This window comes from Vombatus ursinus, unplaced genomic scaffold (genome assembly GCF_900497805.2).
Source record: "Vombatus ursinus unplaced genomic scaffold, bare-nosed wombat genome assembly UNPS02014818.1, whole genome shotgun sequence".
Taxonomy (NCBI): Eukaryota; Metazoa; Chordata; class Mammalia; order Diprotodontia; family Vombatidae; genus Vombatus; species Vombatus ursinus.
This window is the reverse complement of record NW_020954596.1, coordinates 61,130,986-61,149,945: the sequence shown is the minus strand read 5'-3', so window position 1 is coordinate 61,149,945 and position 18,960 is coordinate 61,130,986. Positions and strand designations below refer to the sequence as shown.

Below are 18,960 nucleotides of genomic sequence, written 5' to 3'. Positions count from 1 at the left end.
TCAAAGTGGCAGAGGACAGAGAGAGAGACATAAAAGATTGAAAGCATAGAAGCATATTCTCATAAGGACTAGACAGTCCTTGTTGTTGGAAGACCAAATTGAATCATCATTTATGTAGGTAACATCAAAGTTCACAATTTGTAGGTCCTTTTTAAGATAAGCATGATTCAACTTGTTTACGGTTCGAGCAAAGGCATATTTAGAAGCACAACTATAAGCTTCCAAACGGTAGACTTTCTTGAAATGTAGATCAAAAAATGGGTTATCCTAAAAGAGAGAGAGAGGAAAAGTCATTACTTTTGTCATAATCACTGAGACAGATGCCACAGTTTCATTGATTCCCATTGCAAGGTCTGTCATGTTTAGTAGTCATTTAAAATATCAACATTAGGGATACTTTTAAAAGCCAGAAATAATCCTTCTAAACATGTTCACTCCAAAATTAATGTTTCTATATGATACTTCTTCCCCCCCCTTACCAAAATTCTGGTGGTACACATTTTTCTCCCCACATATTTTCCCCCCTCCCCTTCCACAATGCAAATAAAACTCTATCTGGGACTATGGAATTACCAAACTCAGTCGTCCTTCCTTCTCAGTGTATGTGGATTTATTTGAAAATAGAAAGGCATGTAATATGAACCTCCCTAAAGAATGCAGGGAGGATCAAAAGCAGTGTTTTCTCTTCAGCCTCTGAATGGCGCAATGCTTTCCCCATCCCAAGCTCAGAAATGGAACACCAAGCTTTCTATATTGTATGCCACCAATCTACTGACTTTGAAGGATATAAGACTAATCCTGGCATGAAAGGCAAGTCAATTCATTTGTCATTTGACATTATTGTTGGATCTAATCAAACCATTATTAATTTTGTATTGACAATCTTATGAATAAGTATTTATTTTAGAAGACAAATTAGTCCCTTTTATCCCCGTTGAAAAAATAATTTTTTCTTCAATGAATTTGCATTCCCATGACATTTTAAACTAATGTCCCTTCTAATTTGTCAGCACCACTTTTTCATGTCTTAGCTATATCCAAATGGCTAAATAGTTATGAAATCAACTTCTGTGCACTTTATTCAGGTAAAACAATCCATCTACCTAATCCCAAATTATGTTTCATTTTGTAGTTTTCATTCTAAATTCTTTAGATCAGGATGAAAACTTTTGCTAGTAATGAATAAATTACATTATCTCTACATTGGATCTGTAGTTGCAACACAATGCTTTTTTTCCCAAGTTAACATAAAACTCCTTTGACTGAATCCAATGGATTTCTTAAAGGCCTTAAAGACACACTGAGCATATTTTAAGAAATATCCACATTTGGTTAAGAATTATATGCATGTGGTCTGGTCTAGACCTCATGGTGTTTTTCCTTATATCATAATAATCCTATGAGAAGGTGTAATAATGTCTCTACCACAAACTCCCCCCTCCAAAAAAAAAGTCTTAAAAGACAACCAATGGAAGGAACAAAAGTCAAATGAGAGCTGAAGTGTGTTGTAAAGGATGTTATCAAAGAAATAAATGATGAGGAATATATATGAAGCAATCATGAAGCATGAGCAAAAGACAACCAATGGACAAATTGTATTCTCCACTGGTATCTACACAGTCAAAAGAATGTTAGGATGGCTGCTAGTACATTGGGTGGACTCTTTGTGCTGATTTTAGGGAAGGACATGGACAAGTGTTGTATGGAATGGGCAAGAATGGATTAGTTTTGATCTGAATCATTGAATAGAATATCAATGAGGTCATGGATCCATGGGAATATAAGAGTATAAATATGACAATAAGAATTTATCCAATTTTAAATTTAGGCATAATTTAATTAGTTGAGCAATAGATGATTGAAGATGTGTATTTGTAACTTCTTTCTCATGTATAAAAACAAAATCTAGGCTACATTATGGCAGGTAAGAGACAAATCAGTGAAGGTTGCTGAGGCTGCTAATATTGTTTTATTAATTACTGCTCTATTATGTCTTTCATCACCATAATGCTTAAAACAACATATGGGTGGAGGAAGCTAAAATATATCCATTTCTTAAGTAGGCATAACTGCATTTTAAAAGACAGTAAATTTCATTACAAAGAAATGCTTCCTTTCACCACGCCATCAATATTTTTCCTACTTATATGTATATACTAAATATTATCTCCCATCAACATAAAGGAAAATATTCCTCATGCTTCTTGGATGCCTACACATAATCTTTTAGTCCATCTGTTGAATCTTGGACATTTTAATTTCATAGAAGTTTAAAGATGAAAAGGAATGTAGAGATGATTTCATTGAATTATCTTATAAAACAGAAGAGGCAGCAGATATCCAAAGGAGCAAAGTAGCCGGATTGATATGATACAGCTGGTCAGTGACAGATCCAGGAATAGAACTATGATCTCCTAATTTTCAGACCAGTGTCCTCTACTACACCATGATGTTTCATGTTCGTGACAATTCACTTTTTAAGGGCCAGGCATTGTAGTTGCCCTTCCATAATTTTAGCTTTAATTCTTTTCCATTTCAGTTTTACCCTCTTTCTAGTTCTAAACTATTTATTATTTAGAACTACATGATTCTTGTTGAAAACAGTAATAAGTGTACTGATTTCTGAGGACTGAATTATCAGAGCTGGGAGAAGACAAAGCTCCTAGAACACCAGGTATCATAAGGAAAGATCTGAGAGAAATGATTATAAATAACCAATGATTTGGGGAGATCCAGAGTTCCCCCTTTTTCTATAGTCTTCATTTCAAAGTTCAGTCTCTTGAAGGACATTACTGAAAATGAGATTGGATTAACTTTCTTAATAATCTTGTTCAGACCTTACCCAGGTGGGGAAGCCATTGTGCTCTCTTCAGGTTTGGGTAGGGATAAATTCTTTGAATAGATTGCCCAAGACAGGGGGTAACTTAGAAGCAGATGACATAAAGTTCATTTGAATTGTAATATTCATTCTCCCATTACTTGTTAACCTATCAGAGTTGATTGCTACCCACTAGAACATTCACCTTTCTAAGGGTATATAAGGTGTGAGCCTTCCTCCATGATGATCTTTGGCATTAGAGAGTATCACTGATCTTTTATTAAAAATGCTAGCATTATTAATACAATGACTACTTACCTAAAAATTATGTTTCTTGAACTTTTAAAATACATATAATAATACTGAGAATAGGAATGCTAGATATAGCCCGTTTATCCTATACTTCAGAAAAATATATTCCAAAAATTTTCAGAGAAAATATAAGTATAAACATTTGACTGGAGACTCTTAAATAGGATGTAGTTTATGAAAGAAGGGAGACTATAAAAATGAAATTTTGATAATAGAAGAAAAGTGACCTTCCTAAAGAAAATAATGTGGCTATACAGGAAGCTATCTGATGATCTCATATTTTTAAAGGACAGAAGAAATGGAAAGATGGATATCCAACATAGATTGAGTGTAAAGAATGACACGAACATCAAAGAATAGTGTCAGGATGTCTAAGATTCAGAATGGCTTGAGTTTGTGGCTCATGCTAAGAATGTCAGAGAATTTTTTAAAAATAACCCCACATTTGGGCAAGAAGATGAAGAAGGAAGGGATTGCCTGACAGATTAGAAGCAAATAATGTTCACAGATGATGGAAAGAAAATAAATTTTGAACTTTTTATTTTTTTTTTTTAGCAAGGATAAATGATCTTTAAACTGGTAAAGATGGAGCAAATATAGTTAAAAGGATTGACACCCTTGATAAATGGATGGGGAAGTTGCTTTAAATGAGTCTATCTAAGCAAAAACTGTTTACATTTTGGATTATTGAAAGAAGTTGAGGAAGTGATTATACAATGATTGTCAGTAATGTCTGAGGAATTCTGGAGAAAGAGAGATAAAGACTGTCGTTGAAGAAATTTATCCCAAATTTTAAAGGAAAGAAGCATAGGTTCTGTAAATTACAAAACAGAAACTTTGTCATCAATCTCCTCCTACAAACTCTAAATTGAATTACCTAGCATTTAGAAAGAGAAATAGTGTTACTTGGAGTCAGGATAGATTCATTATGGACTATTAATGCCAAGTTATCCAAATTTCTCCTTCTTTCTTTAAAAAATAGGATTATTAGACTGGTAGAGTAAAAGAATACTGTTAAGTGTATCTTCATTTCAGTAAAGCATAAGATCACTTATTTCATGATATCTTTGGGATCAAAAATAGAGAGTTCTGGGTTGGTCCCTAGGAGAAGGTAGAGGCCAATTAGAAAGAGGAGAGAAATTCTTGACTGGTTCTGGGGACTTTGTATTCTTAATAGTGTAAATAAAACTTGTTCTGTGTCTAATGCCTTATGAAATCTCATGCTTAAATAGAGAGCTTATAGACTCCCTCGCAGGGGGGAGGGGGGTCGGGGTACATAGCTGATATTCCCAGGCATCCTTATGTAGAAGCATATCAGCCAGATTGGTACAATGAGTGAGATGTTGGATGCCTTTTGGAAAGTGTCAGATACTAACATTCCCAGATTCCATTTGTGTGGGAGCAGCCAAGCCAGGGAAGAGAGAAATCCTCAAAGTTTAGAACCAGGCCCTTTCTATCAGGAAAGAGCCTCTGATACAAGCATTATATAATCAAGTCTTGGCACTATATTCTACATTGACAAACTGGGGCAAGTTTGAGGAGGGCCACCAGGGTGTTTAAGAATCTAGAAACCATGTCTTGTGAGATTTACTGAAGAAACTGGAAATAGATAGCCTGGGGGGAAAATGACTTAAAGGAAACATGATAGGCATTGGATTTATTCTGTGTAGAGGGGAAGCACTGATGGCTGGAAGGTATAGGGAAGCATTTTTAAACTCAGACTGAGGAAGAACTTTCCGACAATAAGGATTTTTTTAAAGGAAGTGATTAGAAGTGTTCAAATAGAGGTTATATAATAACAAGAATGGAACAGATTCCTATATTGAATGGCAAGTTAGATTGCATGACCTCTAAGGTTCCTTCCAGTTCTATGATTCTATTAATTTAGTTGTGATCCCTGCTGGAGGTCAATGGAGGTACTGAGAGTTCATGTGGTTGTGAGGGGTGGGAATGAGGAGAGGAAGCCCTATGAGCTTAGAGCACGGGTAGTATACTCAGCTAATTTAAAAGTTAACCAGATAAGACTTTGAGATTGACAGGGAGATTGATTGGGGAGATTGCTTAATAGAAAAGGTTTAAATGTTAATGCACAAAAAAATGGAACAAAAATACTGACAAACTCTTTTCATCAAAAGACCACCCACAAAATATAATATCTTAACAATTATTGAGTACCAGAAATATGTGTGGATACAGAAGTTTAGCAGGCTATTTCAATATTTATATTATAAAACGGCACTTACAGTATCTGCTTCTTTTCCATCAATCATCTCCAGATCATTCAAAGACCATTTTTTGGTTACTTCATATTTTTCATCTAGACCTATTCTGTAGTGTTTCACGATAATTATTTTTACTTCTTTTCTTTTAGTCACTGCAAGATAAAAACTACTTAGTTTTCATAGGCTTTCACATGACAATGGAATAATTCAATATAATACTTTTCATCGATTGCACTCAAAGTGTTTTACTTTCTGTACTTTAATGTTTTTGCTGCAACTTTATGAATTATAGCAACATAATCATTTATTACAAGTAGGGAAATTGAAGAATCATCAAGCTGGAAAGGACCTTAGAGATTATCTAGCCCAATCCCTTCATTTTCAGATGAGGAAACTGAGGCCTAAAAAAGAGAATTGATTTGTTCAAGTATTTGGCAGCAGCTGTCAGAGTCAGTTTTTGAATCTGACTCTTAATTCAGTGAACTTTTTGGCGTACCTGACTCCCTCTGAATTATAATTTTTTTTTAGTCCAACCTGATTTCATTGATGTATTGAGGTATTGGTAAGAAACTTTTTCTGCCAATACAGATAGATAATCACTTTCTATGCAGCTTACATAAGATCACTTATTTCATGATATCTTTGGGGTCAAAAATAGAGAGTTCTGCATTGGTCCCTAGGAGAAGGTAGAGGCCAGTTAGAAAGAGGAGAGAAATTCTTGACTAAATTTCCAATCTCTATTGAGATTTGCTTTATGGCTCCTGAAAGTTAGATGACTTATATAGGTCTGCACCAGCTAGTATGTGAGTTGGGACACAGATCTAGATCTTCTTAACTCTGAGGCCAGCTCTGTCTCTCCACCACTCATCTTAAATGCACTATATTATTTTTCAAATCTGGGGAGATATAACATTAAAAAATAAGAGAAACTTCAATTTCTAAGCCAACATCACCCCAGATGAAGAAAGCTCACTAGGGGGGTGAAAACTAAGAAAAAGTCTTTGGATTTTCCCAGGAGGAAATCACTGCTCACTTACATGAAAGCCATTTTGGTATAGTATTGAAGACAGAAGCTAGATTATAAGAGAAATGGAGGAGAGGAAATGAAGGTAGTAGTACAGATTTCATGTTGTAGAAGGCACTCCAAAAGGTGAGAGTTAATGGAGTTAAAAGGATCAGATATAGGGCTTTGGATTCCTCTTTTTGTTTGGGATGAATTGTGAATGTATGAAGGTGGAAGGGAAGGACTTTTTTTTCCCCCTAGACCTATAGTCTATTAACCAGTCAGAAGAATGGAATAAAAATAGAAATAAAAGCCATGCAACCAACTGAAATACAAAATTATAAACTGAGCTAGCTAAAATAAGTGCCTTGAAAGCAGGGACTGATTTTCACTTTGCATCTAAAGACCTAGGATGTTACTCACACACAAAAGTGCTTAATAAACACTTTTTGGGTTGGAAAACATTCTTTTTCCACCAAGTCCTCACAAAATGTTTATCAAAAAACTCTGGTAAAAACAGAGAAACCATTATTTGGATTTTGCTGAGCATAATTCCAAAGTCAGTCAATTCATCCCAACTCCAGGGAAATCAGACAACATTAGAACAAGCTTGAACAGTGGGGACTGTTTTACAAGTTCCCAACAAGAGGCAGTGGCTCTCAATTTACTCCTCTGATCGGGCTCTGTTGACTGGCTATTGGGTAGCACACACTTACTTTGTCTGTGGCAACTTCTGCTCCTTTTTACCAAAAGGATATTGTTATATCAAAAGGATATTAATCAAAAGATTATTGTTCATTAGGACTCCCACATGCCATGTTCATCCTGCTTGTCCAGTACATGTGCTGATGCTGCTGGTAAGCCTGCCTCACTATCAGTCTCCATTCTTGGTAGAGGTTGAGTTCTTCTACCCACTCTTGTTGTCCTCTGCTCCAGGAAGGCATAATAAGTCCTTTTGAAACCATCTCTGTCTAAATTTCAGTTTCACTGATCTCTAATATTTGGTTTTCCTCTATTAGATGGTGCTAGCTTTTAAAAAGCTGGGCCTTACATGGGGAACATTGGAACTTCACCAATTTAGGTCTTTCTTTCTTGAACAGTATTGAATGCTGTCAGTCTTCTAAGTTGTCTTTGGTATTTATGGGTTGAGAAGTCTGGAAACCACCACAGCTCCCCTTGATTCAGTCCCCTGAGGCCTGCTCCAGGTTTGCTGAGGCCTCGTCTTTGCCTGTGCGCCCACGCTGAACTGTGCTCCTCTCCCAGCCTGGTGCAATAGACCTTTCCAATTAACCATCCAGGTTGTCTTGGGCTGGAAATTTGTTTCACTCTGTGTTTTGTGGGTCCTGCTGCTCTAGAATTTGTTTAGAGCCATTTTTATAGGCATTTGGAGGGGTTTGGGAGAGAGCTCAAGCAAGTCATTGCTTTTGCTCTGCCATCTTGGCTCTGCCCCCCCCAAGGGAAGGCGTTTATGGAGAAAAAAAACTAAAGACCTGAAGGACCAAGAGGATAAAGGAGATGAGAAGGGATTGGGTTCAAAGTACAGATAGCAGTGTTAGTTTTTGAAAAAAGATAAAATTGCTTTCTCTGAGATTAGCAATGCCCAGCTCACAGGCACTTAACAGATGCCTGTTGATTTGGGTTAAAAAAAAAGTGATCAGAAGGCATAGCCAGTGATATTCTGAGATGAAAGTATTGGTTAACCAATTAATTTAAGCGTGCTTGCCACTGACAAAAAGATTTTGGATTTGCTCCCAATGTGAACCGGGTAGTATTGTATTTACAAAAACTATATCACATGTAGAGCTAGGCATCTCATAAATATTTTCCCATTGGTCAAAATGGAGATAAAGCAGAAGGGTATGGATGGAATTGTTCAGAAGCACTGAAAAATGTACATGTTTAAAGCACATATGCAATTAACTTTGGGTAACTGTATACTCAAAGAATAGGATGTTATTATAAATAATTATCTAGCGACTTTTTTATTCAAAACAGTATGGTGCTTTAAGATTTGCAAGATTTAAGATTTATGTATGCTATTTCATTAGTTTTACACTATAAAGAACAAAACCAAAATAAGGTTTAAATTAGTTTTTTTCAATAAGTAGAAAACTTCTTTTCTGAAATCTTAACATTTCTAAGGCATCTGTTTTACTTTCCATTTTGATCCCTCAGATCTCTTTGGATAACCTCATGTTCAGAAAACTAGTTTGCTAGTACTTAGCACAGTGTTCTTAAGCACAAAAATTACAGCTAACATATATCTACTGTTTTAAGGTTTACAAATATTCCATATATATTATCCCACTTGGTACCATAAATATCGTTGTCCACATTTTACATATGAGGAAACTGAGATTTGATGATTTAATGACACCAATAATCACATAGCAGCTAGTAAGTGTTAGAGGCAGACTTTGAACCTGGGTCTCTTCTAATTCCATTCACTATACTGTACTACATCTATAAGTGCTTAATAAATGTTTGGTTAATTGAAATTGATCTTACATTAGTGCTTAACAGTACCCCTGATGTCAAACTAAGAAGAAACTGTTAAGAGTTAGACACTTTGGGAAAATTCTGTGGCATAAAGGAAGCATAAATGCTTTAATTTGGCAAAATAGCCTCTTTGGTGCCTATGAGACTATAAGAATATTCCTAAGCCAAGAACCAAAGAGTCCACTTTGGCTGGAGCAGGCCCAATCTGTAATCTCCATGCATGCATTCTGCTGCCAACAAAATTAAATTGCAATAAGTGTATTAATGCAAGAGCAAAATGGAAATTTATCACATTGTCTTAAAACAGAAATGTGTTTAGATAGATGAAACATCATAGGATTGGTTTTAGTAGCATCAGAAGTAGAATTGCATAATAACTATCAGTGAGTAAAAGGATATTCTCCCAGGAAATTATAGGATCAAGCTAATCTAGGTGCAATGTTTCACTTGGCTTTTCTTTCTTTCTTTCTTTTTCTTTCTTTCTTTCTTCCTTTCTTATTTTTTTTAGCATTATAACCTTCATTTTATGCTCATAATTTATCTTAATTTTTAATTGTAGTACAGTTTCTACTTTAGAAATGCCTATACTTTAGCATACTGAATTGATAGGAGTTAAGTCAATTGAACAAAAAGGAATTGATCAATTGGAGGGGAAGGTATTTCAATTTGTGGCAAACTTTATAGAAATGCTCCTATCAAAATGAATGCCTGATATTTAACATTTAGTGGTTAGTGTGACATTGGACAGGAGTCCTTTGTGTGAATCTGACTTAGAATAGAGGAATTTATATTTCCTGTTTAGACTACTAATATTGTAGTGGTTGCTGTGGTTACTTTGGTCACCAACAAATTAACCAAACCATCTGACACTAAAGTATGAGGCATTGGGGAAATTGATAAAAGTGTTGGGGTTTATTGAAAATGTGATCACTGGGATTCTGCCAAGCAAAGTATTTTTTTTAAAAAAAAATCTTTTCTAGAAGGAAGAACCAACCTTACATCTATGCTCGATTGGATCATCAAGTTGGGCTTATGTAGATTATACATAGGATGAAAGAGAAGGGTGACTTTGTTGGGAACAGTAGCCCTAGGGGATTCAACTTGAACCTCCTGATGAGGCTTCTGAAAAGTGTATTTTTTATATGCAGGGATCCAAAAGTGATCTTGTACTGTACTTGTTATTGTTATAATTCACTCTAGTTTAGTCCTTTATATCCACCAAAGTTAGGATAAAATTGGGCATGGTGAAATGGGAAAAAAAATGTTGGATTTAGAATCAAGGGACATGGATTCAAATCTGCTTTGCTAGTTATTATCTATATGACCTTGGGCAAATCAATTAATTCTCTGGGTCTCAGTTTTGTTATCTATAAAATGGGGGTGGAGGGAACTTGATGACCTCTGTGCTCCCTTCCAGCCCTAAAACTATGATCTTACTGACTTGGCTTGGATTTTAGAATTGGTAGTTCATCATTACCAGCAGTTACTCAAGTACACCACATGTGCTCAAGGACCAAGTAAGGGTGTTAGACTTTGGGAGAAGTTGGCTTATTTGTAAATAATTCATTGATAATTGAGACAATGTAATCTATCAATTCTAAGATCTAAAATTATAAAAGTTAAGAGGAGAAAGTAGTGTATTAAAATGGAAACTTAGCCAAAATTTATGTTAATACCTATAATTTTATGTGCTAAATATGTGTGTGTATTTTATAAGTATATGGACTGGATCTGTGATTTGATTCTAGAGGGAACATCTAGGTAAGGAAACTCCTTCTACTGATGGAGCCAGTCACTTTCTCTGAAACTTATATTATTAGAGAGTTAGCTAGAACATTGAGAGGTTAAACAATTTGTCCAGGATCATGAGGCCAATATGGGTCAGACAGAGGTTTGAACCCAAGTCTTCCTTGTTTGGAGACTGACTATCTGGTATGCTGTGGAGAAATGCTAACATGAGGTACCCACCATTTTAAACTAAGATCCTTGCTTGCCTCAGATCTGCAAGTACAAAACATTTCATTTAAACTCTCCCACAGAGACTTTTAACAATATCCCACAAGTGCAATTTGGTCTTGTAAGTGTGCATGTGTGAGTGAGTGAATCCACGCAAATACCTTTTGGAAGGAAAATGGGTTGTGATGTGCAAAATCTAGTTAAATATTAAAAATGTTTTATATATTTAATTATTTCAAACTTTCTCTTATGAAAATGAAAGCTCTTCACAAACAGAAAGTATTGTACTAAAGCTCAAGATATCCGCCTCCTGTGGTTAATGGTATTTTATTGCTATTTCATCTTTAATCTTCCCATTCTCCTAAACTTAATCTTGCTAAAAGGAGCATGACTGCTGTTGTCAAGACACACTCTGTTCTTATGTGTTTTCTTTTTGTCTGTGGAATTTCTGTGGGTTGTCAAAACTAGTCCCAATATAAAAATTGACCTTGGGCTAATGTTTCCAAATTTACCTAGATTCTTTTCAAATGTATTTAATGGTCTCCTCTTATTTCTTGTTATTTGACACACAGAGACCACAGTATTAGATGATTTCACAAAATCATTCGTCACTGTACTTCATGGCATTTTTGTTTGCTATCTGTGTTGTGTAGTCATCGCACAGAGAGGGAGAGATAGTAAATATGCACATAACTGGCCTGTATTGTCTTCAGAATCTTAGTGTGTGTCACTAATTTTCAATTTAGAATCTTTGGAAGTATGAAATGTTTTTTAAAATGTTAATGTATTTCTAAAATAAAATAATCTATTTAAGTGGTTTAAAAAGTTGCTCCAACATATTATTAAAAAAATCAAAAGTATTTTCCTCACTTTTTTTGGACCTTGGCTTCCTCATCAATTAAAAAAGGGGGATTGAACTACAGTATGGTTTGTAAGGTCCCTTCCAGTCCAACAAGCTATATAATTTTATGTGTCAGATATGTGTGTGTTTTATAAGGATATGGACTAGATCTGTGATTTGATTGATAGAGGGAACTTCCTAAGTAAGGAGTTATTCTATACTAAGCTATGCTGTACAGTGTTATACTATATATTACCACTATAATCCTTCTCACTGTCTATTTCCTATCCCACTTTGGATCATATTTTGTTAAGCTTTATTTCTTTTCTGTTTTTTGTTGGCAAGGCAGTTGGGGTTAAGCAACTTGCCCAGAGTCACACAGCTAGCAAGTGTTCCATGTCTGGGGTCAGATTTGAACTCAGGTCCTCCTGACTCCAGGGTCGGTGCTCTATCCAGTGCACCACCTAGCTGCCCTTTCTTTTTTGTATGTTAAATTTTTTTTTTAACAGCAAAAATAGAAACTCTTTGAGGATCACAACTATTTCATTTTTTTACCTTTGTATTTCCAGCACAGAACCTATTATGATGTCGTACATATAGCAGGGAGAACAGACCTGTGATTTCATTGGCATGAGGAACAAGAGTTCATGAGGAAACTCCCTTTTTCAATGAGGTGGCACCTTCTCTGCATATAAAGTTGCCTAGAGTATAGGCAGGTTAAGTGACTTGCTGAGAGTCATAAGATCAGTGGGACTTGAACCCGGGTCTCCTCTCTCATTTCAAAGCTATTGGGCCATGCTGCACCTCAAATGCTGAACTGTGTTGAATGTGACTCCATTTCATGTCTTCAGAGATTATTTTTAACTTTTCTTTTGTATTTAATATCACTGTTTTAGCGATTATCCTTAGTATAGTGTTCTGTACATAAGAGATTTGAGGCACCTGGCCTTTCCACAAAAGAAGAAATTTTTCATTGTCAGAGATAGCAAAGTACTTAGGAGAAGGTAATCTCAGGGATACAGGGAGTGAATTCTGAGAAGAAACCACAAGCTGAGAGAATAGTCTGCATGTAGTTAGAAAGAGGTTGCTGCTTCCTATTGTATTTCCTTTCTCCTGGCAATCCTAATAAGTTGCAGAAAGGGAGGATAAAAAATAGGTGGAAGAAGTATAGGAAGTGTGGGGAATGTCAGGGCATATCTGACTTAGACACTTATCAGGTAAAATTTCAATATTGCTGTTCAGTCATGTCTGACTCTGTGAACCCATATGGGATTTTCTTGGCAAAGATACTGGAATGGTTGGCCATTTCTTTTTCCAACAAATTAAGGCAAATGGAGGTTAAGTGACTTGCCCAAGGTCACATAGCTAGTAAGTGTCAGAGATTGGATTTGAACTCAGGTCTTCCTGACTCCAGGCCCAGGTCGCTGTCCACTGAACCACCTAGCTGCCTTCAAAGTTTCAATATTTGTAATTAAATTAAATTTTTATCTACTGGGCGGGGACACAAGATATATTGTTGACTAATATCATACAGCTAAGCAAGTTTATACATACATATATATGTATATGTATATCTATTTATATATCTGTTTATCTACCTATCTTACAAGTACATGTGCTTTTTAGTGTATCACAGAAAAAAACTGATTACAAAAAATAAGCAAATTTCAGAGAAGGCAAAGATAGCAGCTTGCTAAGGGAAAGTGTACATTCCTTTTGAGGTCCCTGAAACTGAAACAAAGAAATTAGCTGATTTATTCTCATGGGTTTTGACAATCACAAGAGTTTTAGAGGTGCAAAGATTGGAAGCCGTATTAAGCAAGGGAGTATCATATGGAAACATGTAATGACATTTGATTTGAAGTTAACTTCCCTTCAAAGCATAAATGAATCTCTTTTGTTACTTTTGAAATTATATAGGTTTCTAATATACAGTTTACTAAATGAGAGCTGCCCTGGTACAGCAGATACAGAGCTTGGCTTCAAGTCATACGTCAGACATATAGTGGCTGTTTGACCTCGGATGACTTATTAAATTTCTCATGGCCCACAGGCAGTTCCCTAAGAGGCAGATCAGATACCTAACTTCATTGGTAGAGGGAGTTTCTTCACTAAGAACTCCCTATGCCAATGAAATTACAGATCTAGTCCAAAATATAAACCACACTAAATGTAATCATTTCAATCATACCAACATATTCCCCTTATTCTAATTACCGTATTGTTGAACTTTAGTTGCAGTTATGCTATGTTATAGGATATTAAAACTGGAAAGAAATTGTTTCATTTTCTAGATGAGGAAAACTGAGGCCTAAAGAGGTGAGGTGAGTTTCACAAGCTAATACAGCTAGTTGGGGCTGGATACAGTATTGGATCTGGAGTTAGACCTAAGTTCAAATCCTGCTTAGAAAGGTACTAGCTACTGGCCATAGGGAAATCCTTAACCTCTTTCTGCTCAGTTTCCTCATCTGTGAAATGGGGATGATAATAATAGCACAGGGTTGCTGTGAGGATTAAATGAGATAACATATGTAAATGCTATGTAAACCTTAAAGTACTATATAAATGCTTGCCATATGAGTACCGACCTCCTCACTCCTATCTCACTACCCCCACCCACCTTCTTACATTTCTGAAAAAAATGTTCTCAAATTGAGGGTTGTGTTAGAGTTTGAAGAGAATTCAGCAGGAATAGGGAAGTGGGCTTAGATCCCTTCTGTATCTAAAATCAGTATCACTTTCCTCTCCCTCTAGGCACCTGTTTCCCACTGAAAATTCCATTATCATTATCTCTCTATCCCATCCCTACCTGTTATGGTTTGGCTCTCTACCTTGTCTGTTCCTTTGTATCCTTAACTCCCGTCCCCTCTTCCTCACATCTTAAATAGATGGACCAAGGTGTGAACCAGTCATTTCTGAAGGGAGCCCAATACCAGCTCGTGCTGATTTATCTCCTACAATAATCTGTACCATATCACTTAGCACATATTTAGTTGTAGCATTTCCCCTTCACTACAGTTCATTTGGGTGTGGAGGTGAAATACAGTATTATTTCACAACTGCCATTGTAGTATTTATTAGCTTCATGACCTTGGACAAGTTGCTTTCACACCCTCATCTGTAAAATGGGAAAAATAATATATCCATTACCTATGATCAAGGATCAAGTCAAATCAACAAGCATTTATTAAGTACCCACTATGTACCAGACACTCTGCTAAGCATTGAAGATATATAAAAAGAGGCAAAAATAATCCCTGAGTTCACAATCTAATGGGGGAGACCACATGCAAACAACTATGTATAAACAGACTACATACACAATAAATTGGAGATAATCAACAGAGGAAAGGCACTAGCACAACAAAGGAGCCAGAAAAGCTTCCATAGGATTCTATTCTGTCTTGGGTTTTTATAGAATTATTTCATGTGTGTTAGTTTTGTTTCTCCAACTGTTTCTTAAATTCCTTGAGTGTAGAGACTATGTCTTGCTCTTTTTAAATCTCTTCTCATAGTGCCTAACACAGTTGTGAACATACCATGGGAGCCTATAAATACAAACTTTCACCATGGTTTGAATCAATTCAACCAAATGTTGAGTTGAATTGAATAGCTTGATGACTTTTAAATCAAGAAAATAAGTTTTTTCTTACATTTTAAGTGAGATTTGGGAGTAGAAAGAAGGGAAAAGGAGTCCTTTTGAGTTACTGGAGACATCAAGGGACTCATGGGATGAAAAAGAATTTGAGAATTAGCTCTAAATGTTCTAGACAGGGAACAGGGACTGGGGTCTGCAATTTCAGTGATACAGAGAACTCTCAGATGAGTGTAGATCGATACCTTATCTGGAACTTACAGTTTTAGAGATTTGTCCAGAGCACAGAGAAGTATGGGCCCTGGGTCCCATAGCTAGTATCAGAGGTAGAGCCTGAACTCACCTCTTTTTCAGGCTCTAGACCAGTTCTCTCTCTACTATGCCATGCTGCCTGTCATGTGACCTAAGAATAGGTAAACCCATTCTAGGAAATAAAAGAATGTTAACTCCATCAGCTAGCATTTCATTACAAAACATATTTGGCTAATTGGATATACAAGTTCTTATGATTCTTCCCGTACATTGTGAAAGTATATTAGTGTGCAGTGCTAGATAATGGGAGGGCCATTGCCATTGTACAATCCCCTCTGTTTACCCCTCTGGGCTTCAGTTTTATTCTCCATAAAATGGGGAGTAATAATACACTATCTACCGCAGTCATGGATACAATGAACCATTTAAAACACTTTGTATGAAGCTCTATAGAAATGGTTATTATTGCTATTATGACTCACTTTCAATAATGGAGTACTAAGTATCTGTTTTAAGATTTGGGGGGTAGTGGTTTGTGCATGACAGTTGCACTAAGGTTTAGTGCAACTAATTATTTTATTAGGTTCCCACAATTTGCACTCATATCTCAAAAATCATTAGTAAATGTTCTTTTATTGTTTGCTGTAAAACTAATAAAGAGTACTTAGTACCTTCTTTAGAAATACATGATTCTTTTTCAGTTATTCTGAAGGGTTATCATTGCTGTCCAAGGATAATGGCTTCCCTGGTAGCAATGAATAGTTGTCCAGAGATACACGTACCCCTGTTTAAATACCTTCCTGGGGTGGACAGTTTATTTATTAGGACAAATTGTAGGGAACACTTTGCTCTGACCTTTTTCCTTATTCTAAATTGCGCCTCGATTTTGTTGTCTTTCACTTAGTCTAAAGTTTTGATTCTGTCTACTTGTTGGATCCCTTTGACTCATTATTGCTAACATCATTTCAGGACACAGACATTCCTCTTGCCTTTGATCCCTTTCCTGTACCCTATATTGGATAACCTTGATAATCAATTTCTTTCTACTTCCAAGACCCACTTTTGTCTCTAACTAACTCAGTTTACTTGGTTCTGGACCCTATAAAAGCATGGCCCAGGAGGCCTCAGCTAGTGCCACAGACATTTTCCAGCTACATCATGCTGGTAGTTGGGAGTAGAAGAAGCAGAGTTACAGAGTAGGAGAGTCCACTGTAAGAGTATTTGAAAACTCTTAACACCTGTAGATGTTCTTCTGTTCATGCACAAACTATGATAAGCTAGCCTTTGAGATTGTTGTTGACTTAAGGAAGGGCCAGAGGAAAATCAGTTTCCTACATTATTTTCTTTCCTCCCACTCCCCTGAGGAGTTAAATAGAGAAAATTTGCTGTACACATAATTCAGTAATGATTAGTATTCATATCTATATTCAAAAGACATGTTGCAGGTTAAGCAGATCATAATTAAGTAGGTAGAAATCTTGTTGCCAGACTAGTTAATGTAGACCTTTAGAATTTTAATTGCTGCTCCTATTTGCACAACAATATCATAAATATGCAGTTTGGGATATAACATCCATATACAATACTGTTTATCAATTTATTTTTTCTGTCAATGGGTTTTGAACTTAGGTGCCTGGTGTATTACTTATATGTATGTATGCATATTCGTATATATAAATTGTATTAACAGATGTACTACTGTTAAGTAGGGGTCTACTCTTCCCACACGCAGTTTTCTACATTTTCAAGTTCCTGTCCTGTCCATGCCATTAGATTGTAAGCTATCCATTACCCTGTGAGCTCCTTGAGAGTAGGGACTGTCTTTTGTCTTTGTACCCCAGTGCTTAGCACAGTGCTTGGCACATAGTAGGTGTTTAATAAATACTTATGGACTGAATATTCATAAAGTATAAATATTAGAGAAACAAAGCCCATTATGAACTAAGTAACTCTAGGCTGGAGGGCATTTTGCCTTCTTTTTATTATTTGCTTATTTTTTGACTTTTCTATAATCATATTTGTCTTCTTATTGTTAAAATCCCTAAAGCAGTTAATATACAATTATAAATCATCCTATACTGAAGAGAAAGTTTAATTGTCACTACTTCTCCATCTTCACAGCCTCCTTACCATCAATAAAGTATCACAACAGAGAGCTCTAAGATAAGAAAGTTTTTTTTAAACAGTGTTGTGTTTAGAAAAAAAAAAACGAGAGGTAACATTTCATAGTGGATAAAGAGTGAGTCAGTCTTGAGGTCCTGCAGATCTGGGTTCTGCCTCTAACACATACTAGTTCTGTGACTCTGGGCAAGTCACTTAAGCTCAATGCTCCAGGAACCTCTCTACTAACACTCTTAAGTATAGAGAAATTGAGGTCTTACTCAGGTAAAAAGTTTCCACACCTGGGAGTTCTACCAATGAAATCACAGGTTCAGTCCCTATTCCTTGAAAAAAATAATACAAAAATTAGTTCCCATCTGAAAATTAAGGTCCTATTTATCTTGTTCCATATGAGAAAGGAGTAATCCATTTCCCTAAAGGGGTAGTAATTGAATGGAATAGCCCATCCCCTCCATTACTTAAAGCTATAAGGACAATTCTTTGCTTATATAAAAAAAAAATCTTATGCTAGTACAATGACCTGCAAGGAAAATGCACAGGATAGCCCCTTGGATATTAAGTAATCCAGTACATTTTCAGATCCATTTCTGAACAATTAGCTAAAAGATTTTTTCATAGCACAAGGTTACAGTGAGTTTTTTGGATTTTGTCATTTAGTAGAGCCTTAGTTCTCAGCACTAGCATGATTGAACTTTTGCTCATCAGCAAACCCAAGCACAGTAACTCTGTCAAGTACTAAGTACATTTCCCTCTGACACCCATTGTCTCATTGAATGCTCTTTGGAATGGGGCTTTCTTAACACAAAGAAGAACACAATCAGTAAGTTACCTGATACACAGAGGTAGTACCTATCCTGGGCTGGGAACTCAATTTCAATAAATTCATAGAGATGCTGTGAGAGTGGTTTGAACAGTTTCTTCTCCAAGTCCTCTTTTACCAGAGATGACATTTCCTTCAGTTCAACTAAGATTGATGTCTTGGCTCAACCTTGTTTTCTGTCAGTCTTTCTTTAACTCTCTGGATCCCTTGTTCTGGACCGCAGCTGGTCTGTCAGTATCACCTACTTTTTGCCCCTCAAATTCCCACAGATCCAGTCTCTCCTGGTATTTCAGCCAGAGCTAGGTTCCAGGATTCAGAGCAATTTCCAACTTCTCAGACCCCTCACTGCAGCATCAGCCGCAACAGTAGTGACTGTACCATCACACTTCAACATTCAGTAGGCTTCCCTTGGCTGTTCATCTGTAGTTTGTTGATGGGGAAATATAGTGATAAACATCAGCAGGTATAAATGTGGAGCTCCTTGGCTTTTCCAGTCCTGAAGCTTCCCTCTCCCCTTTCAT

The 18,960-nt window shown here is 36.2% G+C and overlaps 1 protein-coding gene across 1 annotated transcript; it reads right to left on the bottom strand.

Moving 5' to 3' along the window:
* On the bottom strand, positions 1-18,569 carry EXOC1L (exocyst complex component 1 like). The gene is made up of 3 exons (XM_027836185.1): positions 18,449-18,569; positions 5,374-5,504; positions 1-267 (listed from the first exon to the last, which is right to left on the bottom strand). Exons 1-3 carry the CDS (start codon positions 18,567-18,569, stop codon positions 1-3), a joined length of 519 nt encoding a protein of 172 aa, XP_027691986.1.
* Between the last annotated feature and the right edge of the window lie 391 nt (positions 18,570-18,960).

Excerpts from the sequence above, each read along its gene's own strand:
- EXOC1L (XM_027836185.1), bottom strand. The coding sequence starts at position 18,569 with ATGTCATCTCTGGTAAAAGAGGACTTGGAGAAGAAACTGTTCAAACCA. Across the intron at positions 5,505-18,448 it reads GTACTACCTCTGTGTATCAG|TGACTAAAAGAAAAGAAGTA; the intron begins GTAACTTACTGA and ends TTTATCTTGCAG. Across the intron at positions 268-5,373 it reads ATGGAAAAGAAGCAGATACT|GATAACCCATTTTTTGATCT; the intron begins GTAAGTGCCGTT and ends TCTCTCTTTTAG.